The 27,535-nt window shown below is 40.3% G+C and overlaps 2 protein-coding genes across 9 annotated transcripts in view; one reads left to right on the top strand and one right to left on the bottom strand.

Moving 5' to 3' along the window:
* Positions 1–10,864, bottom strand: part of LOC124143036 — a 49,775-nt gene extending 38,911 nt beyond the window's left edge. Inside the window, exons 1-7 of one of the 2 annotated variants that reach the window (XM_046511826.2) lie at positions 10,720–10,864; positions 7,038–7,650; positions 5,908–6,099; positions 3,971–4,073; positions 1,255–1,397; positions 768–914; positions 284–390 (exon numbers count right to left, since the gene is read on the bottom strand). In XM_046511826.2, coding sequence (XP_046367782.2) covers positions 284–390; positions 768–914; positions 1,255–1,397; positions 3,971–4,073; positions 5,908–6,099; positions 7,038–7,648 — 1,303 coding nt within the window. In that variant the 5' untranslated portion in view covers positions 7,649–7,650; positions 10,720–10,864. The remainder of the gene's footprint in view (positions 1–283; positions 391–767; positions 915–1,254; positions 1,398–3,970; positions 4,074–5,907; positions 6,100–7,037; positions 7,651–10,719) is intronic. The other variant, XM_048382653.1, reaches the window with a different exon arrangement.
* Positions 10,865–12,368: 1,504 nt separating this feature from the next.
* On the top strand, positions 12,369–26,567 carry LOC124143033. 7 transcript variants are annotated; one of them, XM_048382092.1, is made up of 16 exons: positions 12,369–12,804; positions 14,840–15,025; positions 15,129–15,299; positions 15,896–15,998; positions 16,362–16,507; positions 17,384–17,539; positions 18,016–18,122; positions 18,443–18,567; positions 18,910–18,916; positions 20,890–20,912; positions 21,479–21,612; positions 22,009–22,312; positions 22,595–22,843; positions 24,555–24,739; positions 25,125–25,221; positions 25,372–25,495. In XM_048382092.1, the coding sequence occupies exons 4-15, from the start codon at positions 15,942–15,944 to the stop codon at positions 25,186–25,188; spliced, it is 1,557 nt and encodes a 518-aa protein (XP_048238049.1). In that variant the 5' UTR covers positions 12,369–12,804; positions 14,840–15,025; positions 15,129–15,299; positions 15,896–15,941; the 3' UTR covers positions 25,189–25,221; positions 25,372–25,495. The 7 variants fall into 7 exon arrangements, with proteins under 7 accessions (XP_048238049.1, XP_048238048.1, XP_048238046.1 ...); XM_048382089.1 differs by having other exon boundaries at positions 12,372–12,804; positions 24,555–24,723; positions 25,372–26,567; XM_048382091.1 differs by lacking the exon at positions 25,372–25,495 and having other exon boundaries at positions 12,370–12,804; positions 25,125–25,328.
* The last annotated feature ends 968 nt before the right edge of the window (positions 26,568–27,535 follow it).

The raw sequence follows: 27,535 nt of genomic DNA, 5'->3' as shown, positions 1-27,535 counted from the left end.
GACTTTTGGATGTTATGATTTTGATTTGTAATAATATTTTTACTGTGGAGTTCTGACGTTCATTTAGTTAGAAACTAGCCCTTTGAAGGTTTATTTTACAAAGAACTCGAATAAGGTAAAAGTATTTTTTTGTGTGTATACTACTCAAAAGAATTAAACGACCACCCGATTATTTCATATTACATGTACTTCAGTTAATCTGGCATGGAATGACAAGGTCACTATAGTAAAAGGCAAAACACACACGTGAGCTATGTTATGTATATTGAAAAGGATTACATACCGTCTGTCGTGACTGTGAGGCTTGTGAGGTTATGAATGTCCTCAGCTGTTTTCCACCGCAAGGACAATTTGCCAAGTCCGTTGAAAGTCCCAGGGGCAACAAGATTCCTTGAAAAATCAAAATCAGGGCATTATCTATGGAGCTAAAACTGAATGATAACTGTAACACATGTATGAATTCACGTTTCCAATCCATTCAAGTTCCATATATATACTAATCTTGTAGAGTTTAATGATACCAACGTTCTGTGCACAGTTCCATTTGTATAGACCCTCAATGTAGATTCTCGAGCAGAATAGGTCCTCAGCACCCCATGTTTGAATGCCTCGTCACAAATTAAGGATGCTGATTGTGTGTTATCGTACTCCGACTACACGGAACGTTGCTCAGGTGATCAACATGGTCTGTGTGACCAAGAAACCACTATTAACATACCACTGATCAGTTATGACAATAAGTGGATGAAACAGGTTATTGCACTTACTCATGTCCCAGGGTGAGGTCTTCAGCTAGGTGGAGTCCCAAAACAGTTGGATACATCAATGTAGAGACATTCAAACACTCACGAAGGAGCTCCGCCACGTCGTGTTTATTCCAGTGAAAGATTTCCGTCCTAATAACCGCATCTGGCCTAATTGAAAGTAAGTATGGTTTCTAACAAAGTGGTAATAGACTGATCTGCATAGCACATTTCACCAAGAAATACAGTTTTGGAGATCAGTTGCGGAAACGTGAACTTCCCTTATTTTCGGTAAAGTCCAACTTGTCATGAAAACAATAAAACATATACCCATAGAAATTATCCCAAATCAAAAGAGGCACCAATGCACCACTAGACTGATCTGTATAGCAAGATACATAAAGAAATAGTTTACGGTTTTGGAGTTCAGCTCCGGAAACGAGCACGCACCACTCATTTCAGGCCGACTTGTCAAATAATCAAATAATGCCCAATCCCCCCAGTTACATACGTTTTCGCCTTTTCGCGAGAGCAGGTGAGCACAGGTATAAGGCCAACAATATCTGCAATGTTAGATGCATCGATAAAATCGAACTTCAGATCTGGAATATCGGTCTCGCATACTGCTGTTGCCTCTCCATGCCAAAGGTATATCTGAAAGAGATCAACACAATTTATATACTATCTGAAAAATAGTAACTGTGCTTTATATAAAGTTCAATAGAAATAGAACCACTAGGGCACGTAGGCGGATCTTATTCTGAAATTAAATAATTCATCTTTCAATACATACTCATGAAGACATCTCTCGCCTCGACTTTAATGATTCACAGTTTGCAAGTGCATGTTCAAGCACGGCGCACAATTAGGATGTTTGCGTGTTTGTTGGGAGTACGATACTCATACACGTGTTTTTGAATGTGGACAGCACACAATGACTGCTTAGCGATCAGGGGCTGATAACACAATGTTGTAAGCCGTAAATAACGCTTACGCAATGCCACGGCTTGCTGAAGATAAACATGAATGCGCCGTGGTCATACTGCAAACAGGAATGGCGCAAAACGAAGTTGCTAGACATCATAATGTTCATCGAAACCCAATATAATCTATTTGGAAATGTTATCTACAGCAGGACAACACTCATGACTTGCCATGGACCGGTCGTCCACGTGTGACGTCACATAAACAAGACAATCATATTCGGTTGGTGCTTCTACGGAATCGATACCAAACTGCCAAATTAACAACTCGAACATTAAGTGGTTTGAGTTCAATACGTGGCAGAACCGTACGCAACCGGATGAGGGAGCACAACATCCGGCCCCGACGTCAAGCGATGCGCCCATGTTTGCTTCCATGTCACCGTCAGGCAAAGCCGAGCTTGGTGTGAACAGCGTCTGAGGTTCAGAAGACAAGACTAGGACGGAATACCGTTCACAGATGAGTCCAGGTTTCATCTGGACAGATCTGATGGTCGCACAAGGGTCTACAGTCTTCCAAGAGTATGTTTTAGCGACGCTTGCGTTACTCATCTGGACAGCTCTGATGGTCGTACAAGGGTCTAAGTCATCCAAGGGTATGTTTTAGCAACGCTTGCGTTACTCATCTGGGCAGCTCTGATGGTCGCACAAGGGTCTAAGTCATCCAAGGGTATGTTTTAGCAACGCTTGCGTTACTCATCTGGGCAGCTCTGATGGTCGCACAAGGGTCTAAGTCTTCCAAGAGTATGTTTTAGCAACGCTTGCGTTACTTATCTGGACAGATCTGATGGTCGCACAAGGGTCTACAGTCTTCCAAGAGTATGTTTTAGCAACGCTTGCGTTACTCATCTGGACAGCTCTGATGGTCGTACAAGGGTCTACAGTCTTCCAAGAATATGTTTTAGCAACGCTTGCGTTACTCATCTGGGCAGCCCTGATGGTCGTACAAGGGTCTACAGTCTTCCAAGAATATGTTTTAGCAACGCTTGCGTTACTCATCTGGACAGCTCTGATGGTCGTACAAGGGTCTACAGTCTTCCAAGAGTATGTTTTAGCAACGCTTGCGTTACTCATCTGGACAGCTCTGATGGTCGTACAAGGGTCTACAGTCTTCCAAGAATATGTTTTAGCAACGCTTGCGTTACTCATCTGGGCAGCTCTGATGGTCGCACAAGGGTCTACAGTCTTCCAAGAGTATGTTTTAGCAACGCTTGCGTTACTCATCTGGACAGCTCTGATGGTCGCACAAGGGTCTACAGTCTCCCAAGAATATGTTTTAGCAACGCTTGCATTACTCGTCTGGGCAGCTCTGATGGTCGCACAAGGGTCTACAGTCTTCCAAGAGTATGTTTTAGCAACGCTTGCGTTACTCATCTGGACAGCTCTGATGGTCGCACAAGGGTCTACAGTCTTCCAAAAGTATGTTTTAGCAACGCTTGCGTTACTTATCTGGGCAGCTCTGATGGTCGCACAAGGGTCTACAGGTTTCCAAGAATATGTTTTAGCGACGCTTGCGTTACTTATCTGGGCAGCTCTGATGGTCGCACAAGGGTCTACAGGTTTCCAAGAATATGTTTTAGCGACGCTTGCGTTACTCATCTGGACAGCTCTGATGGTCGCACAAGGGTCTACAGTCTTCCAAAAGTATGTTTTAGCAACGCTTGCGTTACTTATCTGGGCAGCTCTGATGGTCGCACAAGGGTCTACAGGTTTCCAAGAATATGTTTTAGCGACGCTTGCGTTACTTATCTGGACAGCTCTGATGGTCGTACAAGGGTCTACAGTCTTCCAGAGTATGTTTTAGCAACGCTTGCGTTACTCATCTGGACAGCTCTGTTGGTCGCACAAGGGTCTAAGTCATCCAAGAGTATGTTTTAGCGACGCTTGCGTTACTCATCTGGACAGCTCTGATGGTCGCACAAGGGTCTAAGTCTTCCAAGAGTATGTTTTAGCAACCCTTGCGTTACTCATCTGGGCAGCTCTGATGGTCGCACAAAGGTCTGCAGTCTTCCAAGAGTATGTTTTTGCGACGCTTGCATTACTCATTATCGTCAAGTTGGGCCGGGGGTGGAAGGAGACAAGCCATATCCTCAGACACGCACATGGATAACAACTGTTGTAGTCTTTATTCACAAGATTTAGAGGCTACCTTCCCCTTCATTCGTGATGTGTGTATACGAGCTACCAACTTCCAAATGCCTATCAAGGACCAGTGTCAAAGACCAGTGCCAAGGACCAGCTTACCTTGATGTCGCATCCGTGTCTTAGTGCTGCCTGGTAACTCTCAACCCACTCTCGCAGTATTTCAAGATAAAGCGAGGACAGTGTGACTTTTGCTCCATCGTACCTGGACATGAAAATGTTTACTACAAGACTTGAAATTTAATCAAAACGAAATAATCCTGATGAATATTAAACGTTAAATACTAAGATACATAAACTATGTTTAATCGTCATTGAAATGTTAAGTAAACCCAACGTGAAATTCATGAATTATACAGCTCTTCAACTGATATCCACAAGATCTGAAACATATTTCCTTATGTTCAAAACAAGGAAGAAGGAACAGGCACAGCAAATCTCTGCTAAAAGCGGAGTTCATTGTATGATTCCGAATAGATCAAAAGTACCGAGACTGGACATGTTTAAACCGAGAAACACGTGAATTATATCAATTATTTCAATATGAGGGGCGTGACATGAGCCTGCTGAAAGAAATGGAAATCAGCGAAGATTCGCTTTAAATTAGTGATTCTCAGCTCCGAAAGTTTTGCCAACGCCATGACATTCCTCCGGGTAGAACACCAGTCACGACAGCAGGACAAACATTACTTGATTCAGCGACTTATCAACTATGATCACATCCGTGGTGGGCAGCAGTTGGAAGCAGGACGCAAAAAGATCGAGACTTTTAAATTGATAAAAAAACAGCTTTACATCGTCTTGGTGGGATATTATCGAGAAAAAAAAATAGATTGTCCTTGACAATTCTTGAAAGATATAATAATGCTTGGGACTGTTGAAAAAAAGAAGAAATTGCCTACTTCAAAACTTACATTGTTGCAAGGTGTTTTTATTAAAAAAAAATTCAGGTTTTTGTAGCTGTGTGGTGTTGCTGAGATGGGAAATGGCGTTACAATGGAAAATCTGAACTCCCGACTAAGAGATTTCCCCAATCCTCTAAAGGCTTTGTGGACTCGGATGAGAACAAAGACGATAATCTCTTTGAATCTGCTCCCGCAAAAGACGAAGAAGAAGACAGAGTTCATGATTTTTACAATAATTAAAGAACTTATCCCCATTGTGTTTATGTTCGGATACAGTTCATGTTTGTTTACACATAAAGTGCATAACTACGATATTAGTTTGTTATCACTTTTCTGTGACAGCTGTCATTATAATTTTGAACGTGTTCTTGATCCATAATTTACAATTTGAAAAAGAAAATAATTTCTTATGTTTAAAGGGTGCTCTCTCATTCCATTTGTGAGCAGTGAGTGAATGAATGAGTGAGTGAGTGAGTTGTGTTTCACGCCGCTTTTAACAGTATTCCAGTTGTATCACGTCGTGACAGCTTAATGTGGGAGGAAAGTCCGAAGTAATGCATGTCTTAGACGTTTACCACTTCGGTGAAACCCACAAGGGTATAGTGATGACAAACCTAGAAACATAAACATAATTCGAACACACAATCGAATCCGCAACAGCGAGTTGCGGCGCCTTAGACGACTGGGCCACCCGTGGCCCCCAGTTTTGAGTAAGTATTTTATTACACTTGGAATATTCATTATTCGTTTTTTACCTTTTTCTTCTTTAAGCCCACTTGGTGGCAATAAAATGACATAACGTTTTTCGAACACATATCCACTTATAATATTAACAAGTTTGATCAATATGGACCGAAGAATTCCTCCTGGAAAGGCTTAACGTGAGCAAGTTTAAACGTAAATAAAAAAACATTTATTTACCCCTACATACACGTACGACGGTGACACACAGACTCTCTCTCTCTCTCTCTCTCTCTCTCTCACACACACACGCACGCACGCACACACACACACACACAGACACCCACACGCACGCACGCACGCACGCACACAGACACACACGCACGCACGCACACACACACAGACACGCACGCACGCACGCACGCACACACACACACACACAGAGGTACATACCTATGAAGCTGTAGATCAATATCGTGACATAGGAACGGCGTGCTGTCCAAGAAGACCCTCCAAGAATGACATCCTGGTCTATAAAACGTCACATTGCTACAGAAACTATTTCGAATGCGTTCAGGTGAGAGAGACCCCGAATTGATTCTTGTAACACCTGTTGTGACAAATTCTTCGATTTCTTGGCGATACCTAAACAGAAGGAAGCCTATTCATCCAGGATTAAAAGACAGACAGGTGTTGTTGTTATCAAGTTCAATGAATGCATAAAACAGTCCTGTCAACATTGGCAAGCATTTCCATCGCAGCAGTAGTTCGTCGCACATGTTATTCAATGCATACTAAAACGTCGTGACCCCCGCTTGATTTCCCATTCAGTTTGTATTTGCCTGTTTTGCAGCTGTAGCTAAAAAAACATCATTTTTTATTTGCCTATATGAAACTGTTTTTGAACTAGTCTTACTGCACACAATTTTACTTGATGGTACATTTTGTTGAAATGGAAAAAATATAATTCTTCATTTGACTTTTTTTTATCCCGCCGATAAACTGATAGCATATTGCACCCCAAACATATTTTCTAAACGAGGACCAACTGAAGATGACCTATATTAAACATGGGAGTAAAAAAACTTTGTATTTCACTGAAATTGATTGAACAGTATTCCCGCTTGATTCATCATTGCTTAAAGCAGCAGCTGTGTTGCAGGCTCTCCTCCATCAAAATACACCATTTTTTTCAAACCTGCTGACTAAAAACTAAAAACCTAAAAAATGAATTGCTTTTATTTTTTCCTACCCACCGACAGGTATTTTCCTGCAAAGAATCCGTAGAGCCAGTAAAAACAAAGTGTGGCCTCATTCATGTACAAAAGAAAAAGCCGTAATATACATGTGTATGGAATATTGTTAAGCGATTGTTAAACAACACACAAACACTCTCTCAATCACCGAGTGAATTAAAGACAACGTCGCGTCGTCATTGTTTCAGATACAAAGCGACAGACAGTCGTTGGATGACCCGTGAATACGTCTTCAGCAACCCATGCTTGTCGTAAAAGGCGACTAACGGGATCGGGTGGTCAGGCACGCTGACTTGGTTAATGCAGTCGCTAGAACATTGAAATTACCTGTCTTTCAGACGCTCTATTGTATCCAGATGAAGACATTGAACGCTAAGTTTGCCTGCTAACCAATTTGGTTCTTTACTTCCAGTATCCCATTCGTTCCAGAAATTCTTTCTTTTATCGATAGTAAGACTGGCACTTGCATCGAACTTCAACCAAAGCTGTAGTGCATCTTTGAGGTACATCTCAGTTCGTGAGTTCCCAAAGTGTACACCGTGTCTGCCTGATGTTGAAGTCAACAGTTCTTGTATAGTGGCTTTCAGTCTCTGAAGGTGTGCCTCTGTCAGAATCACATCATACCACACTCCCCACAGAAACTTCAAGTCTTTACTGTTTGTTGGATCAATGGTTTGGGCCAAGTGGAGCAAAATCAGGTCTCTTCCCAAGATACCAGTTTCGTGGTCGTTTAAGTGAAAGTTTATGATCTGACCTTTCGATTTTGTAGTGCCATCTTGATGAAGCACGTGCAGTGTATGCAAAACGTTCCTGATGTCCCCACATCCTAGCAACAGTATGTCACATTCCTTAGCAACCTGACACCCGAGAGTCACATCAACTGACCGACTGTTGCCAACTGGATAATACGAAGATTCAGTATCCGGTCGATTGCTCATTTCTGTAAAAAGTAGTACATGTGTACATATATATATATATAAATACATACACATATACGCAAATCACTCTTTCCATAATCATAATAAATCTCTGCTAAAATCAGGCTCCATTTTACTGATCAAACTATATCATAAGCATTGGCTTCTGTATTACTATCAAATTTGATGATACCTGGTGTTCGCGAAAGTGTGAACGATTCATGTTCCTTTGATACTTATGCATTTTGACTTGACTAGATTGGAAGTTGTGCTTGTCAGGTTGATTGGAATGTTAAACCACCTGGAGTTATCTCCCTTTACCAAAGCAAATGTGACTCAGACATATTAGAGGGTCTTTGCTGGAGACCTGTCTTGGTCATTGATACCTTACAACACTCGGTCATAAGCAGTAAGCAGTATTTAGGGTACTTTTTCATTAAGCAGTAATTTCTCTTCTTTTTCAATAAAATCGTCGCAGGGTTTCACAAAATGCCAAATGAATTTTTCTACAAATATTACCAGGTTTTTTTGCCTACAATTTTTCTACAAAATTCATCAATGATTTTTGGCAATATTTGATATTGCTACACAAGTGCATTTCATAAATAACTTTCATTTCAGGATGTTCTATTTCAGGGTGAAATTACAATATTTAGTTTATTAGATAAAGTATAACTTTAACTTGCATTGTCTATTGTAACTAGTTAATAGCTTAGGGCACAACTAACTGTACATTATAACAGGTTAACATTCTATAAACTGTAAATGTCTAATTAGCCTTAGGGATCACTGAATTATCTATTGTTTTAAGTCAGCAGGCATCCCTCATCGGGGCCATTATACCAAAGGGCAGAACTAGTGTCATTGATACAGTCTAGGAAATATGTCAGTTGTACATTCTATAAACATTCTATTGTATGTCAGCTCAATACACAGTGTATTATTTTCAAATTCACCTCCACTGCTGTCAATCTGTCATCCTTAAACCGCGGGAAAAAGCTGTCAAGTTGAATCTAAATTGAGAATTTCAATGCGAAACGATTCCTAAATCGGCCATGGCGGGACATGGGACTTTTAATTCTTCTTCCGTTTCATCCTGACAATTCATATTTTTAATACCGGGTAAAATCTCAAATCGCTAAACATTCTGGACTGGTCCCCTGCGTCAGTTGCGCAGCCTGCTTTCTGTGGCGAAGCATTTGGGTCTTGAAGACAGATTGTTTTTGACCATTTTAATCATTTTACGATGAGCAGTAAATTATTTATTTAAGATGAGCAGTAAATTATTTATTTACGTTAAGCAGTTATTTTTTGGTAAGATGAATTTTACGTTTACGATAGTGTTTGAAGGGTGTTTTACGTTAAGCATTAAATCCCATCAGGACCCTCATAGAGTGGTGTGACACAAACATATCGTAACACTAACTGGAGTAACTGTCACTCAAGAAGTCAGTAAGGAAATACGTTCACTACTAGATCAACACACCATGAATAGCTCAGTGAAGATCTTGGTTAGAATTGGTCTTCAGCAACCAATGCTTGTCCCCCGTGTAGATCTTGGTTAGAATTGGTCTTCAGGAACCAATGCTTGTCCCTCGTGTAGATCTGGGTTAGAATTGGTCTTCAGCAACCAATACTTGTCCCTCGTGTGGATCTGGGTTAGAATTGGTCTTCAGGAACCAATACTTGTCCCTCGTGTAGATCTGGGTTAGAATTGGTCTTCAGCAACCAATACTTGTCCCTCATGTAGATCTGGGTTAGAACTGGTCTTCAGCAACCAATACTTGTCCCTCGTGTAGATCTGGGTTAGAATTGGTCTTCAGCAACCAATGCTTGTCCCCCGTATAGATCTGGGTTAGAATTGGTCTTCAGCAACCAATACTTGTCCCTCATGTAGATCTTGGTTAGAATTGGTCTTCAGCAACCAATACTTGTCCCTCGTGTAGATCTGGGTTAGAATTGGTCTTCAGCAACCAATACTTGTCCCTCGTGTAGATCTGGGTTAGAATTGGTCTTCAGGAACCAATGCTTGTCCCTCGTGTAGATCTGGGTTAGAATTGGTGTTCAGAAACCAATACTTGTCCCTCGTGTAGATCTGGGTTAGAATTGGTCTTCAGGAACCAATGCTTGTCCCTCGTGTAGATCTGGGTTAGAATTGGTCTTCAGCAACCAATGCTTGTCCTTCGTGTAGATCTGGGTTAGAATTGGTCTTCATGAACCAATGCTTGTCCCTCGTGTAGATCTGGGTTAGAATTGGTCTTCAGCAACCAATACTTGTCCCTCGTGTAGATCTTGGTTAGAATTGGTCTTCAGCAACCAATGCTTGTCCTTCGTGTAGATCTGGGTTAGAATTGGTCTTCAGCAACCAATGCTTGTCCCCCGTGTAGATCTGGGTTAGAATTGGTCTTCAGCAACCAATGCTTGTCCTTCGTGTAGATCTTGGTTAGAATTGGTCCTCAGCAACCAATACTTGTCCCCCGTGTAGATCTGGGTTAGAATTGGTCTTCAGGAACCAATACTTGTCCCTCGTGTAGATCTGGGTTAGAATTGGTCTTCAGCAACCAATGCTTGTCCCTCGTGTAGATCTGGGTTAGAACTGGTCTTCAGCAACCAATACTTGTCCCTCGTGTAGATCTGGGTTAGAATTGGTCTTCAGCAACCAATGCTTGTCCTTCGTGTAGATCTGGGTTAGAATTGGTCTTCAGCAACCCATTTATTTAAATACAGATTGACATAAAAAAGCTGAAATATTGCTGAGAGCGGCGTCAAACAAATCAAACAAACAAGCATCGGGGATAAGAGTTAAACTTGTCGACAGAAATATGGGCTGGTCGTTAGTGGGAACTTTAAATGGATCGGGTGGTCAGGCTCGGTGACATTCATTGTTTGATTGCGTACTATCGAGGTCGAGGCTCGAGAAGTGATGGCAGGGCACCGTCATATACCTGAACTATTGCTGAGTGCGATTGAACTACAACCAAGCAAACTAAACATGCAGAACATTCATCCTGCCCGACTAAATCAAGCATCTGGACATTACTGTTTTAACAATCGAAACTGAGCTTAACTTGGATATGATAAGAAAATCTTACTTATATTGGAGTTGTGACAATGTTTTAACGCAAACGGCTGTGCATCGCTGGGAGGTGTAGATTCTAAGACTTTCAAAATGGCCGATCCTTTTCCTGAAAATCAATTCATGGTTCCACGAATTGTGGGGTATAGAAAGTAGACACAGAGTAGTATTGTGTTGTCATATATAATGTACAACTCACGGGGCTTTCTGTTCATGCAGCATTAGGATATTAATCAATACAGCGATGACGCTATTAATAGCACACAATGCATCAAAAGTCGCATCGACCTGGGGTCCGTTCTACAAAGCGATGTTCGTGCTGCTCACATTCTCAAACAAAGGCTTACGATCGCCGTACCGTTAAGATCGCTTTGTGGAAGGGGCCCTGCAGTGGAACGTAACATATTTCAGTACATGACAGATGAAACATATCTGTGCGGCGCCCGGCTCGTAGCTTAGAGTTTACCAATCAAACTGGCAACACGCCAAAACGTTCATGGAAATATTCACAAGACGGTTATGAAAAAGTGAAAACGGACAAAGCACAAACAACTGTTAAAAAGCAATAGTATGTGTAGAAATTCAATACTTATAGCATTAAAAGCGAAAACTTTTAAATGACGTTTACAGTTGTTTAATTGTGCATGTTGCAAATTCGCATGTTACGTTGTGTTCTTAACCCAACAGATTGTTGATTTATGGAATCTTTTCACCGTTTCCTTCATTGAGATTGATGCATCCTTGTTCGACTTAGAATCGGTTACATATGTACACAAATAGGGAACTTTACACTCAGATCTAGTGACCGGGATTAATTGTCTTGGTCGGGTGTTAAATTACTGCAATAATATAGAAACCATAAACTATATAAATGAAATTTGTTATTATTATTTTAGAGTGTTTAGAATCTGCGTACCCAATACGATTTAATTTGCGTCGCATACTGCACTGCTGAGACTTGAATACCATCTGAGTATATCCCCAAAAGGGGTTGGCAGCCATAAGACGTCGACCTGTCTGTAGTGCAATCTGGAACAGACAATGCAGTGATCACAATTACGAACGCTGATCCACACAGTCGGGTATGAAGAAGACAAGCAATTAACCCAATCACCGAGCCTTTCACACAATCCATACAGTTGCTTGGCACGACAAGAAGATATAAAGAACGATGTTGCTGGGGTCCAATTCTAACCCGTATTCCTCACGTACGGAAGTGTTATCATCAATATCATCACCAATAAACATTCTGGAAACACCCGACCAAGACAATTAATCCCGGTCACTAGATCTGAGTGTAAGTTGCCTATTTGTGTACATATGTAACCGATTCTAAGTCGAACAAGGATGCATCAATCTCAATGAAGGAAACGGTGAAAAGATTCCATAAATCAACAATCTGTTGGGTTAAGAACACAACGTAACATGCGAATTTGCAACATGCACAATTAAACAACTGTAAACGTCATTTAAAAGTTTTCGCTTTTAATGCTATAAGTATTGAATTTCTACACATACTATTGCTTTTTAACAGTTGTTTGTGCTTTGTCCATTTTCCCTTTTTCATAACCGTCTTGTGTATATTTCCATGAACGTTTTGGCGTGTTGCCGGTTTGACTGGTAAACTCTAAGCTACGAGCCGTGCGCCGCACAGATATGTTTTACTGTGTTGTAAAAAATGTGTCATCGGTCATGTACTGAAATATGTTACGTTCCACTGCAGGGCCCCTTTCCACAAAGCGATCTTAACGGTACGGCGATCGTAAGCCTTTGTTTGAGAATGTGAGCAGCACTAACATCGCTTTGTAGAACGGACCCCAGGTCGATGCGACTTTTGATGCGTTGTGTGCTATTAATAGCGTCATCGCTGTATTGATTAATATCCTAACGCTGCATGAACAAAAGTAAGAAAGCCCCGTGAGTTGTACATCTATATATGGCAACACAATACTACTCTGTGTCTACTTTCTATACCCTACAATTCGTGGAACCATGAATAGATTTCAAGGAAAAGGATCGGCCATTTTTAAAGTCTTAGACTCTACACCTCCCAGCGATGCACAGCCGTTTGCGGTAAAACATTGTCACAACTCCAATATAAGTAAGATTTTTGTTTTATTTTACACTCTTATCATATCCAAGTTAAGCTCAGCTTCGATTGTTAATACTGTTATGTCCAGACGCTTAGTCAGGATGAATATTCTGCATGCTTAGTTTGCTTGGTTGTAGTTCAATCGCACTCAGCAATAGTTCAGGTATATGACGGTGCCCTGGCGTCACTTCTCGAGCCTCGACCTCGATAGTACGCAATCAAACAATGAATGTCACCGAGCCTGACCAACCGATCCATTTAAAGTTCCCACTAACGACCAGCCCATATTTCTGTCGACAATTTTAACTCTTATCCCCGATGCTTGTTTGTTTGTTTGTTTTGTTTGACGCCGCTCTAAGCAATATTTCAGCTTTTTTACGTCAATCTGTATTTAAATAAATGGGTTGCTGAAGACACGGGGGACAAGCATCGGTTGCTGAAGACCAATTCTAACCCAGATCTACACGGGGGACAATCATTGGTTGCTGAAGACCAATTATAACGCATCGCAGTAGGCATTTGTTTACCCAGGCTAGACGTTATGCACGCGTTCACACTGGAAGTTTATGGTGGTATTCCCTGTTTTGACGTGTATCATGTCTTCCCTAAACTTTCTTTACGTAAACACTTGCCTTGCATTTGCATGCGTTTGTGATGAGTGTTGTAATATATCAATGACCAAGACAGGTCCCCAGCAAAGACCCTCTAATATGTCTGACTCACATGTGCTTTGGTAAAGGGAGATAACTCCAGGTGGTTTAACATTCCAATCAACCTTACAAGCACAACATACAATCTAGTCAAGTCAGCCTGCATAAGCATCAGTGTGACATGAAACGTTCACACTTTCGCGAACACTGCTATCATCAATATTTGATAGTAATACAGAAGCCAATGCTTATGATATAGTTTGATCAGTACAATGGAGCGTGATTTTAGCAGAGATTTATTATGATTATGGAAAGAGTGGTTTGCTTATATGTGTATGTATTTTTATATATATATGTACACATGTACTATTTTTACGGAAATGAGCAATCGACCGGATACTGAATCTTCGTATTATCCAGTTGGCAACAGTCGGTCAGTTGATGTGACTCTCGGATGTCAGGTTGCTAAGGAATGTGACATACTGTTGCTAGGATGTGGGGACATCAGGAACGTTTTGCATACACTGCACGTGCTTCATCAAGATAGCACTACAAAATCAAAAGGTCAGATAATAAACTATCACTTAAACGACCTTGAAAATGGTAACTTGAGAAGAGACCGCCCCACTAGCCAAATGGATATAGCACAGCGTATAATTTTACCTGTCAAACCGTGGCTAGTGGGGCGGTGGGGTAGCCCAGAGTTTGCAAATCACGCCGGATTCTCCTCCATGAGGTGTTCCCCGCCTTCACAACCGGAATAGTGTTCGAAGCTTACTCACACACTACATGTACTCGGACCCCATGGTACCGCGGCATTGATCGTATCGCGGCATTTGTGATTTCCGATAGTTCACGCGGGACACGCCTCTTAGCGGCTGTCTATTAATGCAAATGAGTAACCAGGAAGTGCTTACAATTTCAATTTCCTCGGAATGTTCCGTCTGCTGTAAGTAAGGAGTTATTAATTGTTGATACATCTTTTTTTTATATTGCCTTGCCCCCATCTATCAATGGCCAACGATATAACCCGCAGTTCCCCAAGTAAACTTTCTCTATCGACCTGAACTAGATCATGTGCATATTCATGGCGACTAATAAGGTAACGGAAGTTACGTAGTCCGCACATTTTTTCCCGCTCTGTGCACAGAATCTATTTGGAGATCATAAGGGCTATAATGCCAAACTTAGAAATACGTTCTTCACTAGTAGCCAAAAGATAAATACATACTTTGGGCATACTAGGAGTGTTTTTTATATATTTATTGTTGACTTTTAACATATTTCCATTTTGTGAAAAATCATTGTCATCCAATTTTTTTTATAAACAATCTTAGAATATAATTTCTGATATTTTGTTGTTGACTTATAAAAATATGTTTCTCTTACTTCAGGATGCGAAACCACACTCTCAGAGTAAGGCACCTAATCGCCAGAACACAAAGACATCGATCTAACCCACTCAGGCACCGATGCTTCCACAAAATGGAAGTCTGACAACATTACTGGTGGTGTAGATAACATACTTTGTGTACCCCACTGATAAGTGTAAATTGGCACGGCTCCGACGGCCAAAACCTGTGAGTAGACAATACCTTTTGGAAAGTTTTGGAAACCTTAGCAGATGTACATATTTACAATTGGTCAACACCTAACACGTTTGCAATCAATCACTTTATTCAGATACTATGAGGAAATTAGGGAGCATGTATCGACTGGGATCACGAGGGTCAACTCTAAAGATGATCGACTGTACGGCAACATCACACTATTTAGACCGGAGAGCGATGTTTGGGTCGTACCAGATGATTGCTGTCCATTCCTGTGCTATGATGTAGACCTACAACTTCACAGGTTCGAATATCGTAATTATATTTGGTGACTGAATGCGTTAGTCTTAAGTTCTAAGTTTGCTTCAGTTCTATCATGGCGGGTCAGGTTAGAGGGATCTACATGGATGCTAACATGACGACCCCTGGTAGAAAAGGTGTCCGAAACGTTTGGCTGTCGCAAGAGGCGACTTAATTGTTTCTCGTGATCATGTTCGGTTATTTGGTTGATTGCGTGCCATCGTACTCCGATCTCAAATAATATGTGTGTCTTATGATATCAGCCACTGGTTTGTCCGGTCCAAACGCGAGTATTTATATAGACCGCCGTGATATATTGCTGACTGCAGCGTAAAACTACAAACAAATGGACAGGATTCAATCAAGAACGACTTCATTAGTTTCAGGGCGGTCGGGTAGCCTAGTGGTTAAAGCGTTCGCTCGTCACGCCGAAGACCCGGGTTCGATTCCCGACATGGGTACATTGTGTGAAGCCCATTTCTGGTGTCCCCCGCCGTGATATTGCTGGAATATTGCTAAAAGCGGCGTAAAACAATACTCACTTAATCACTTAATCATTAGTTTCAGTAAATATTCAAGATGCCGCTTTCTCAATTGTAGGTACGATGGACGAAAGGTCACTCTGTCCTCGCTGTGTCTGGAAATAATGAAGACGTGGGTGGAACGCTATCAGGCCGTAATGAAAGGAGGATGTACTATCAAGGTGAGTACTTGATATGTTTTAAAAATTAATATCATTACATGTAGCATTGGGAACATGTTAGTCTTTCTGACACAAGCAGGGCATATATATGTATGTATGAATGTTATGGATAGTCACACACAAATAGGACCATGTTCTACGTTAGCTGTACTGGACGTGAGGAATGACAATCAAACACCTATATTATGTTTATGTTCCCTTTTCACACCTTTGACAAACATATATATATACCGTAATATGTTTATTCAGAGTCAACAAATGTCCTAACACAAGAGATCGTCATCGGCAGATTGAAAATCCTTCGGTAATGCCTTGATGAATACTATTGGTACCACATAGAACTTTAAATACATTGAGTTTCAGATCCATCTGTGGCTGGGAAACGCCATTGTTGTGTGTGAGACAGACCTCCCTGAAGACCTCCAGTTTGACTTCATTGATACCTCCAACATTGCCGACAAAGTTGGTCTTATCTTGCTGTTGTTACACTGTCAAGAGAAACTGAAGCAGTAGGTATCTCACAGAAGAAAGTTGCCATAATCAAGATTTTTTGTTAATAAAATGCATGTATGGAACTGACATGTTTACTTACCAGTCACTAGAAACCAGGTGTGCATGTGTTCCCGTGAACACTTGATTTGCCATTGCGTGACATGTGGGGCAGGATACGCTCTCCTTTTGTCCAACTCCTGGTATCGTCACTATTTGATTTGATTTCATAAACATATGCGTAAGATATAGTCAGACAGTGGTGTACTAGTTGAAAAGTCAAATGACTTTTGAATAAATTGAATTGAATGAATTGTTTACAACTGGTATCTAAAATTTCTAAGGAAAAATACTTCACTTAGTTAATACTCGATAAAATGTGCGGTGACATAGTATAAGACAATATTTGTTATGATTTTGTAAAGGGTTTTGTCGCTTTTACTTATGATTACTTAAAATAACGTTTATCACTGACAAATTGTTCAGAACTGATATCTTTTGATTTTGTAGGTCAAAATACAATCTTCTTCTTCTTTGTTGTTGTGTAACACCGCACTCAACAAAATTTCAGCAACATGACAGCTCTAGATAATCGAATCTGGACAAGACAATCCAGTGATTGACATCACGAGCATCGATTTTCGAAATTGAGATACGATGACATACATCAACTACCTCAGCGAGCCTGACCACCCGATCCCGTTAGTCGCCTCTTACGGCAAGAATGGGTAGCTGAAGACCTATTCTCTACCCGGATCTTCACGGTTCCAAAATACAACCAATACTCGATATAATGTTCAGTAACATGTGATAGCGTAAGACAATATTTGCTATGATTACAAAAAGGGTTTCGTCGCATTTTTTAAGGAACTCATGCGTCCTTTTTTTATGTTTAGCCCAAACGGTGTGCTGCGGACGGAAAGCTTTTTCTGGAATAAAGTCGTCTTTATTTCAGTCAAAAACTTTCTGTGTCAATGTTTGGACATACCCGTGTCATATTACCCAACCATGATAGGTCTCCATCTTGCTGAAGAACTCACTCTTGGACACGAGTAAGTGTTGGGGTGAGTGAGTGAGGGAATATGGTTTTACGCCGCTTTTAGCAATATTCCAGCATTATCACGGCGGGGGACACCAGAAATGGGCTTCACATTGTACCCATGTCGGGAATCGAACCCGGGTCTTCAGCGTGACGAGCGAACGGTTTAACCACTAGGCTACCCGACCGCCCCTAGTAAGTGTTGGGAATGACCCCTTTGACACAGTTTCAGTGAGCACGTAGAGCATTATGCATATTGACATGTAAAACTCCTTTGACGACTTGAAATGGTCAACGTAAATCGACATACTGTAAAACTAGATGAAAGAAACAAAAGAAGGCACATGTTTGTATGAATTGTGAATGTCTCTGGAGGTAAACATCAATTATTTAGCAATGCAGTTAAAACATTACACATTCAAATTCATGTTTTAAACTATGTTTCCAACGCAAACATGTACAAGTATAATCATTGCTATGTTTTTTTAGGGAGCTTCTGCCAACTTACGGAAATGATGTACGTTCCAAACTCACGCTGAGATGGACAGCAGCGATAGCAAAGGATACCATTACAAAGCTCAGAGTATTAACAGATGGTAGGCCTTATAAAAAAAGATATTGTTTTAAACTTAATTTGTTAACATTTTCACGTGGCAGACTTCGGCTTCAAGCCTAAGTGTAATGGATGCGTAACGATATGGGGGAGGATATATTAAGAAATATTTTTATCGACAATGTATTTTTCATATGATTAATTCTTGTAATTAAGCAAACGTTTCTATTACTTATATGTGAAATCTAAGACATTATATCTTAGTGCAATACCTGTTGCTGTATTCGCTTTCATGTAGAGTAAAATTTGGAATTTCAATTTTGTATAGATTGTCTGAAAAAATGTTTTGTTGTCATTTTCAAGGAACTGATGCAGTGTCCAAAACTGTGTATGCGTTGGAAAACCACACAAAGTTGGATAAAATACCAACAACAGCTCTTGACTTGAACTATACAGGCAACAAAATTTACAGAAGATTGATGGAACTTAAAGGTAATTTGTTACCTTACAGTCAGGAACACAATCGGCATGCTGACAATAACATAATGTTTTTTTCCCTCATAATTCCATAATATCCTAATACTATTTCTTAGCATTTGATATTTGATAATTCGGCTTGCACACACACACACACACACACACACACACACACACACACACACACATATATATATATATTTTCACAAAAGAAGAAACCTAAAGCCAGGTTTGTGTGAGGCAGGAAAATACATTTATACGCGGAACCGTACAAGGTATTGAGCCAGAGTATTGTGGAGAGAACACTTGGTGATTCTATTCATCTCAGTTATCGGTACATAGGAAAAATCCAAGGTGAAGGTCAGCTACCATCACTAGCGCGTATGTCCCCCGTTGGATTCGAAAGCGGCCTGACATCTCCTGAACATGGAAGAGACGAGTATGCGAATCACATCCTGGGAAATGGTAGCCCACTCGTCCTGCAACGCTAGGGGCAACTGCTGCAACATCTGGGGTTGTGGTTGCAATATCTAATTCATCCCACAGGTGACCGCCTCCGTGGTCTAGTGGTAGAGCGTCCGCCCGGAAAGCGGAAGGTCCGGGGTTCGATCCCAGGCCGCGTCATACCAAAAGACGTTCAAAGATGGTACTTGTTGTTACCTTGTCTGGCACTCGGCATTAGGGGGCTAAAACAAGGACTGGTCGGCTCGGAGTCAGTATGCTGTGTCTCAGTGGTTTATTCATGTTAAACTGCGGCATAGTATCTCAGTGAGCTAGCACTATAAATCGGCATCAATCCGGACTAGTACAAGCAGCCACACAAACACACACACGATATGGCCGCAATAATCTTGGACGCGACGTTAAACCCCATTTCACTTCACCTCATCCCACAGGTGCTCTGTCGAGGGCTATGGGAGAACATCAACGTTGTTGTTGTGTAGACAGGCTCTTGTGATCCGTGCTGTATGCTGTTGAGCGTTTACCTGCTTGAATATACCGTTGCCGTTGGCCGCAATTGGGAGGACGTTTGAAGGGAGAATTTCGTTGACGTATCGTTGAACCATGTCCTGCCATGATGGAAGATAACAATAACATCAATAACGCTACCCCTGCCTGTACGCAGTATCCGGCGTAACGTTCTTCCCGACGTCTGAAGACCCGGGCTCTTCCACCCCCTCGACGGAGGAGAAATCTTGATTCGTCGCTGAACAAGACATCTCTCCATTGCAGTTGAGGCCATACACTGTGTTGACGACACCAATGCATTCGTTGTTGACGATGTTGTTGACTCAGTATGACGCGTCGAACAGGATGTCTTGCTCGTTGACCTGCTGCTCTTAAACGGTTTCGTACGGTCTGGTCAGAGACGCGCAGTCCGGGTATTTGGGATGCAGTTGAGGTGGCTGTGGTCGTCCTTTCACGCAGGTGGCGCAGTCGGATGTAGCGATTTTGGGCGGGGGTGGTTACTCGTGGTCGTCCCGACCTTGGCCGATCTAGTGTTGACCCATGCTGTTGAAACCGATCCCATAGCCTTGTGATGGTGCTGGGCGCTACATTGAAAACCCTGGCTACAGCTGATCGGGATTCACCTGCCTGAAAGCGGCCCATGACGTTGTTTCTTTGCTCTTCTGTTAATCTTGGCATGTTGTTGAACTGTCACTGTTCGATTGACGCAGATGCCAGGCTAAAGAAAACCCCAAACCCTGCACTTTAATACCGTTCATAGTGCAGATGCACGTGTGGTACGTGCAACTCCGTGGCCCTTTTGTTAATGCACTGGGTGCGTTTTTCCGAATCATACGTTTTTCCCAACTATTGGTTTGCATGTCCTTGTCCATTTTAACACGGGAACTTTTTCTCTCTCACTATAACACATTAAACCTCTTCATATTGCACCGCTTGGTCCGCTAATTTGCTTTAATGGCCCCAAATATCCTTTTTGCGTTTCTTTTTTTGAAGAGTATATCTATACATCTTCATTCTCTTATGTTGTCGGTTTCTCTGTAAGCAAAATCCATGTAAGTCTTTGTATGTCAGTTGCGTAAAAATATTAGCAAGTTTATGCATGGATGTTATTAAAAAAACAAACAACTATCTGTTAAGCATCAACCACTTATTTGTTTATCCAAATTGTGTGAAAGGCGGGTGCTATCGGTACGGCACGACATGCTCGCCCTTTTCGTCACTTTTCAGTGATCCATTCATAAAATGTCCACCGCAATTTTGACTTATATACACAATGGAATCTCTTTCGAAAGATAACTGAGACTGATTATTCTCTTGCGTTGACGTTTTATATGATAGTAATGACCCACTTTCTATAACTGCAGATTCAACGGCAGGTGATGAATACGTAAGTTCTCTTTTTTAATGCTATCAGTAAAGGTTACATTTCAAGATTACACATGGCAGTGATTCTGTGATCGAAGCGACATTAACATTAAAGCACACGCCTAGTTTCCGATGTTGGCTTTACAATTTTAGAACATGCAATAAAACAGTTAATTAAATAGAGAATCTCACCTAAGTGTCTTTTCATATCAAATAATAGTATATCAACACGAGTTGAAAAAGTGAAAAAACCCGTTTTTTCCACTTTTATCAACGAGTGTTCATATATTTGATATCAAAACACACGAGGGTGAGATTTTAATTATCATCCAACATCATTCTTCAAACTTTTTCAGTTTTTAGACAGCAATAAGCAGTGTATAAAGTACTGCTAACAGCTTCAGTAGCAGAGCCATTAGTGAAGTCATTTGATTGTGACGTCATGGTAACCAATGGTCTGCAAAGCATTGTGATGCAATTTCATTGCAGCGATATCTACAAGCGATATCTGCAGCTTGATCTCACCCTTGGAATATCTCCTGTGGGAGCCAGTTGTGGATGATAAAGAATGTTTATTATTTTTTACAGTTTGTTGTCGAGTTCCCTGACTATTACTCGGTGATCATCTCAACAGAACCAGACGGTTCGGAGAATGGGGCTTTCAAAGTTGGGATTGTTGATGGAGATCCACAGGTTGTTATGCTGCAGTGTATCGAGAAAGGGTAACTCTCTATTTTGGAATAACAAACAGTTAAAGAATCTAGTTGGTGTTCAAAGTTACAATTCAAGTGATATGATCAAATTCATAATTATATTATGTTAACTTCTCATATGTTTAATGAGCTAAACTGTGTGGACCATGTTCCGATTGAATTTCAACCTCCAAGATAATGTTTCATAAACGGCAGGCCTGATCCGACTGGTATTCAAATAATAAAAAGCAGACTTAGCACACACGCACGAACGCGAGGACGCACGCGTGCACGCACGCACGCACGCATAAACACACACACACACACACACGAAGAACAATCCCTGTCGTATGATTATTCCATGAATACACATGTGCGTGCGTGATCAATAGAGCTAATGAGCCCTTATTTTTGTTACCTTCTCAGGATCACAGTAAGACTACACTTGGCATGCAGCATCAGTCTCAACTCGACCAGATTTATTAGTAGGGAGGATGGAACTGTTGAATGCCGCCTGATCAAGAACTCTGATCTCATCGCTGGGGAACGTGTACTTCCTTGGAAGAAGCTTGATGTGAGCACTGTGGCTGAACTTGCTGATTTCCCTCAGTCGAAATACCGGGGAAGCACTTTAAAAACATACACTTCACGTATGTGGATTACAGATGCGACCTGTGAATTAATGCCACCAGAGAGGCAACTTGCGCACATCGTGGAGTTCATCTTTGGGGTACGTATGTAACTACGTTGCTCCTTGAGTAAAGGTCAAAAGCTTTTGACGAAAATACAGTGGGTTTTGTCGCTTTTATTAAAGGTTACATTGGCGTCACAGAACGCTCGGCACAATTATGAACCTTTATTCAGGGAATATGTTTTGATGTTTTGACGAGCTTGAGCTTCCTTTTCAAACTTTGATCCGTTCATATGAACTGCATTAAAATTGAATTTGGTATGCATGCATATGCAATACGCAATACACTTAACCTCCCAATTTAACTTTTCTTTTCACCAGGCATCATCATCTATCAAGATCAAATCATCAAAGCCATCCGGCAAGACTACCAACATCATATTACAACTGGAATGCTTAAAGATTTATGAGAATAAGCCTACAATGTTTTTGAGTTATTTTGATTTCGACAAGGCAAAACATCTTGTTTCGCAAAAGAAAATGAATAACGAAGAATTTCAAATTGCCTACAAAAACTTTGAGCATGCATGTGTGGAAATGGACGCTCCATCACCCAGAGAAATGAAAGAGGTAATTAATGCCTTCAAAAATATGCTTTTATATGGATTCTGTGAGGGTCACACAAGAACGCATAAAACTGCGGGGACATTTTAGTACTGCCAAATATCCTTCTGTTTCTGCCCACATTTTTAGTGTTTGTGCATGTGGCCACTTGACTTATTTTTGCAGGTGTTTGTGACGGGTGCCATCGTTGGGACAGGATACCCTCACGTTTTCGCGTACTCCTGGTATCAACACTATTTGATAAATAAATATAAATGTGTCATCACCAGAGAATAATCAGTCCCGATTTTCTGCCGAAACGGATTCAGTTGGACATAAAAGGCAAAATAGCTGTGAAAACACATACTTGTGATATAATTGGAATCGTACAATCAATTCTAATGATTATTCAATGGTGAATTTGTTGTCTATTTTTAGAAAATATTATTTGCCTTTCAGTTATAAGAGGACCCGTGAAGATTCCGGGGTCTTCAGCAACCCATACCTGTCGTAAAAGGCGACTATGCTTGTCGAAAAAGGCGACTAACGGGATCGGGTGTCGGGTGACAGGTTCGCTGACTTGGTTGATACATGTCATCGATCCCAATTGCGTGGATCGATGCTCAAGATATCAATCACAGGATTTTCTGGTCCAGACTCGACTAATTTACCGACCGCCGTCATACAGCTGAAATATTGCTGAGTGCGGCGTTAAACAACAAACAAACAATCAAACAAATGTTACAAGAGCCTTAACCTTTTTCGTCTTTTTGTATGGTTTGAAACAATAACTTGAGTGTGATCCATACATGGGTAATGTGCAATAAATGCCTTTTGAAAAAGTAAACTCCCCCAAACTATACTTTAAAAACACTCGAAGAACCCGAAAACCTTTGCACGTGCTTTTTTATGAAGAATATCTATTACCATGCCCGATAATTGCCGAATGATATACAGTTAGTTATTAACCACAAACTACGCAAGTGTCTTCAGGGCATACCCGAACACATTTCATTACAATGTCCATCACAATGTCACAAATATTAGCCATCCCCTCTCAAACCTAAGGCCGTGGATGCCATGAGTGTTTGCATGGATCATTCCAGCAAAATATTTAATTACTTGAAGGCTTTTAAACTGGATTTCATGAAGATCATGTTGAAAACGTCATTTTCCCACTTTCTCTGCGTATCATCATTACGTTTGACATTCGATCAGTTTCTGACAAGCACACTTACAAAAAGTATGTTTCGGCTTTTTGTCTATTCCAAATTTTGAAACATATCTTTGGGCAGAGATTTCTTATGATTATGTAAAGTGTTATGTCGATTTTATTAAAATATATCTAGATATTATATAGTAATGTCACATGTTCAGCATTTCTTCACTGCGTTTGTATATGAAACTTGAAATGTGTGTTATGGCCTTATCCGACAATACATCGTATAATTTTACATATTTGCCTCTTTTCTGAAACTATAAGCATTGAATACATTGAATACTAACAGTCTGACACAACGGTTTGACTAACATCTGCTATGAGAATATTGTGAAAAATTATTTATGTTGTTAAAATTACAGAGATACGAGCCTCTTACTATTCCTTTTATCAAAACAAAGACGGTGATAATGGAACTGCCCTCATCGCACCCGTCTTAAAATTAAAATTCATCGTATACAGATTCTATTAATTCGGTGATGTATATCTACATTGTCATGTTGGTGTGTTCTTCTTCAGGGTTACGAGTTGCTGGTGAAGATGATGGAAATCAACTCATACCGTATGACCCAAGATCAGCCTGAAGACAAGAGATGGATTTTGAAGACCTTCGTTAGAGGACGGTATCCCTACACGGACCAAAATACATTCTGTAAAACAACGTCCCTTGCTCAGCTCTTCGCCACACGTGAGTTGTATAAAATGTATGTTAATAAACACAGTCAGACTGTTTAGGTTTACATGAGTGGAACACAAATACATGATCTGATAATTTGAAAATGTGTGAATACTAACCACTTACAGATGCATCAACCCATTGCTTCATTTGATTTGAACCCTGTTTACAGAACATGTATCATATTTCTTTACATTTACATTTATTCACAATACATGTTGTGCTTAAAGTTGATATTTTAAGCATCGGACATTTAAAAATGTTGGTAGGTGATATGTCTAATAATCTTGATCACTTATACTAACGGTCTTAAATGATAGAAGGAAGAAAATGGAAAGGCATCGATTGGTATACGAGAAAAATTAAATTGCTAAAAAAAGATAAAACAGCATAGGAATCATTGCATGTTTCAGTTGGTATGGGGCAAAAGGCTGCATCACGTACTACCTCAGACAGTGGGGCAGCTTCATCGAGTAACTTGAAACAACTGTGTGCAAACTGCGGTAAGACATCACCAGACTGTAAGAAATGTGCAAGGTGTAACAAGGTATCTTATTGTGGCAAGGCATGTCAGAAGAAGGCCTGGTCAGTCCACAAAGGAGTCTGCAAGGAAGAGGAAAATAAGCACTCTTTGCCATCTTGTGCTTACTGCGGTAAGACATCACCAGACTGTAAGAAATGTGCCAGGTGTAACAAGGTGTCTTATTGTGGCAAAGCATGTCAAAAGAAGGCCTGGTCAGTCCACAAAGGAGTCTGCAAGGAAGAGGAAAATAAGCACTCTTTGCCATCTTGTGCTAACTGCGGTAAGACATCACCAGACTGTAAGAAATGTGCCAGGTGTAACAAGGTGTCTTATTGTGACAAAGCATGTCAAAAGAAGGCCTGGTCAGTCCACAAAGGAGTCTGCAAGTCAGAGGGAAATTAAGTTTACTTTGCTACTTGTTATAACAGGATCTCTTCTCAGATTATCAAATTCTCCAACCCTTAGTTAATCAGTTAGGTTCCACAAATGACCTATGACCGTGCTGTGTGCACACGACTGCAAAGACCAATGCCTCATTTTCTCAGATTTTTATATATCTATCTTATTAATATATAGTTACTTAAACAAAGATATATAAAGATTTTGTAAAGAGGAATTTTGTATCCCGATAAAGTAATTGATGCATCTTTGTAGTTCGAAATGTTAGTTGTTTCTAGCATGATATGTATTTGGTCGAGAACATAACATTGCATACATGTTTCCGATTTGAATATAAAACCATATGACTAATTCTATATGACACTCTTTAAAGTATTATAGAAAATGTGTACCAGTTCAGTTTCATGTAGATGTGCTGCTGTATTTATATATTAAGTTATGAAATACTATTTTATCTGAAACTATGAACTGATATTTGACACGGGTGATATAAAACCTTATATCCCGCTTCAATGTTTTCAAATTTAGATCAATAAGAAAAAAACACATAAAACCCTTGGCATGTGTCAAATAACATGCTTTCTCATCTACTGACCGACTTCACTTGTCAAACTCTGAATTTGACCGCCACCACAAGAAGATTTTTTAATATAAATATACGTCTACTATGCAAAGGTTATTGGCATTGATGAAATCATCAAATTGACTTCTTTCAAATGGTCCCATTGGGGAATTGTTTTGCATCAAAAAGGCCGAGATAGAAATATCTCATTTGAAGGTTTATGTTTTCTAATTTCTAAATAGTTATTCAAGCTTTCATCGTGAAGATCCGGATTAGAATAGGTCTTCAGCAACCCATGCTTACATAACAGGCGACAATGCCTGTCGTAAGAGGCAACTTACGGGACCGGATGGCCAGGCTCGCTGACTTGATTGATGCATGTCATCGTATCTCAGCTGTGTAGATCGATGCTCATGATATCAATCACTGGATTGTCGGGTCCAGACTCGATTATTTACAGACCGCCGTTATATAGCTGGGATATTGCTAAGTACAGCGTTAAGCAACAAACACACATCATTAAAGTATCAATTAGGAATCGTTACATCTGCAGTCGTTGAAATAATGCTTTTGGATTTTGAGTGCATGATAGAATTGGACCTTCTCCCGCATTACTGTATAGTAAATGTAAAGATGGGTTGAGAATGTTAACAAAAGTCCACAGCGCAAGATAATTTTATCTAGAGCCCTGGAAAAGGGAATTTCTAACAATGTTTTAAGCCTCTAATAGCAACCCTAGTTTATATCATTTCTCTTTGATTCACCTGCAACGTGGAATACATTTGGAATAATTCTCTTTCTTTATTCCACAGGTGAGTTTGGCTCCACAAATCGATCTTAGCGATAACTTACGATTTTCTGTTTGTGTGACGGATACTTGTCTGTGCTTATGTCACGGCCTTTAACAGGAATACTTTATATTACATATTACATAACTTAGCAACATTTCACTTTTTAACATTATCTGTCCATCAGTTTTAACATCATCACACTTTGTCAGTTTCATATGTTTGTTTATGATATATTTTTATGATATAGTGTACCAAGGGAAAAAATGTTTTGATTTAATGATTAAATGGCTTGCATGTGTTTGTGACTGGTGAACCTATGGGGCAGGATACGCTCAAACCTGGTAAATTACTATTTGAGAGTCATTCATAAATATATGCTTATGACATAGTGCGAATCGTACTATGAATCTTATAATTACAGACATTGTTTTGTTATTTAAACTAAGACTAGCATAGATACAGTGTAAGTGATTCACAAAATTATGCTGATGATATATATGATTATGGAAAGGGTTTTGCCACGTTTATTTCGACTTAATTGTAATATTT

This window comes from Haliotis rufescens, unplaced genomic scaffold (assembly GCF_023055435.1).
Source record: "Haliotis rufescens isolate VD_foot unplaced genomic scaffold, xgHalRufe1.0.p SCAF_4, whole genome shotgun sequence".
Classification (NCBI taxonomy): Eukaryota; Metazoa; Mollusca; class Gastropoda; order Lepetellida; family Haliotidae; genus Haliotis; species Haliotis rufescens.
This window is presented reverse-complemented; position numbering and strand designations above follow the sequence as displayed.

What these genes read in the sequence shown, in the direction of transcription:
- LOC124143033 (XM_048382087.1), top strand. Translation starts at nt 15,942, where the DNA reads ATGAAGACGTGGGTGGAACGCTATCAGGCCGTAATGAAAGGAGGATGT. An exon ending in TGTCAAGAGAAACTGAAGCA is followed by an intron (nt 16,508 to 17,383) that starts GTAGGTATCTCA and finishes TTTTATGTTTAG; the next exon opens with CCCAAACGGTGTGCTGCGGA. An exon ending in CAACGGCAGGTGATGAATAC is followed by an intron (nt 20,913 to 21,478) that starts GTAAGTTCTCTT and finishes TATTTTTTACAG; the next exon opens with TTTGTTGTCGAGTTCCCTGA.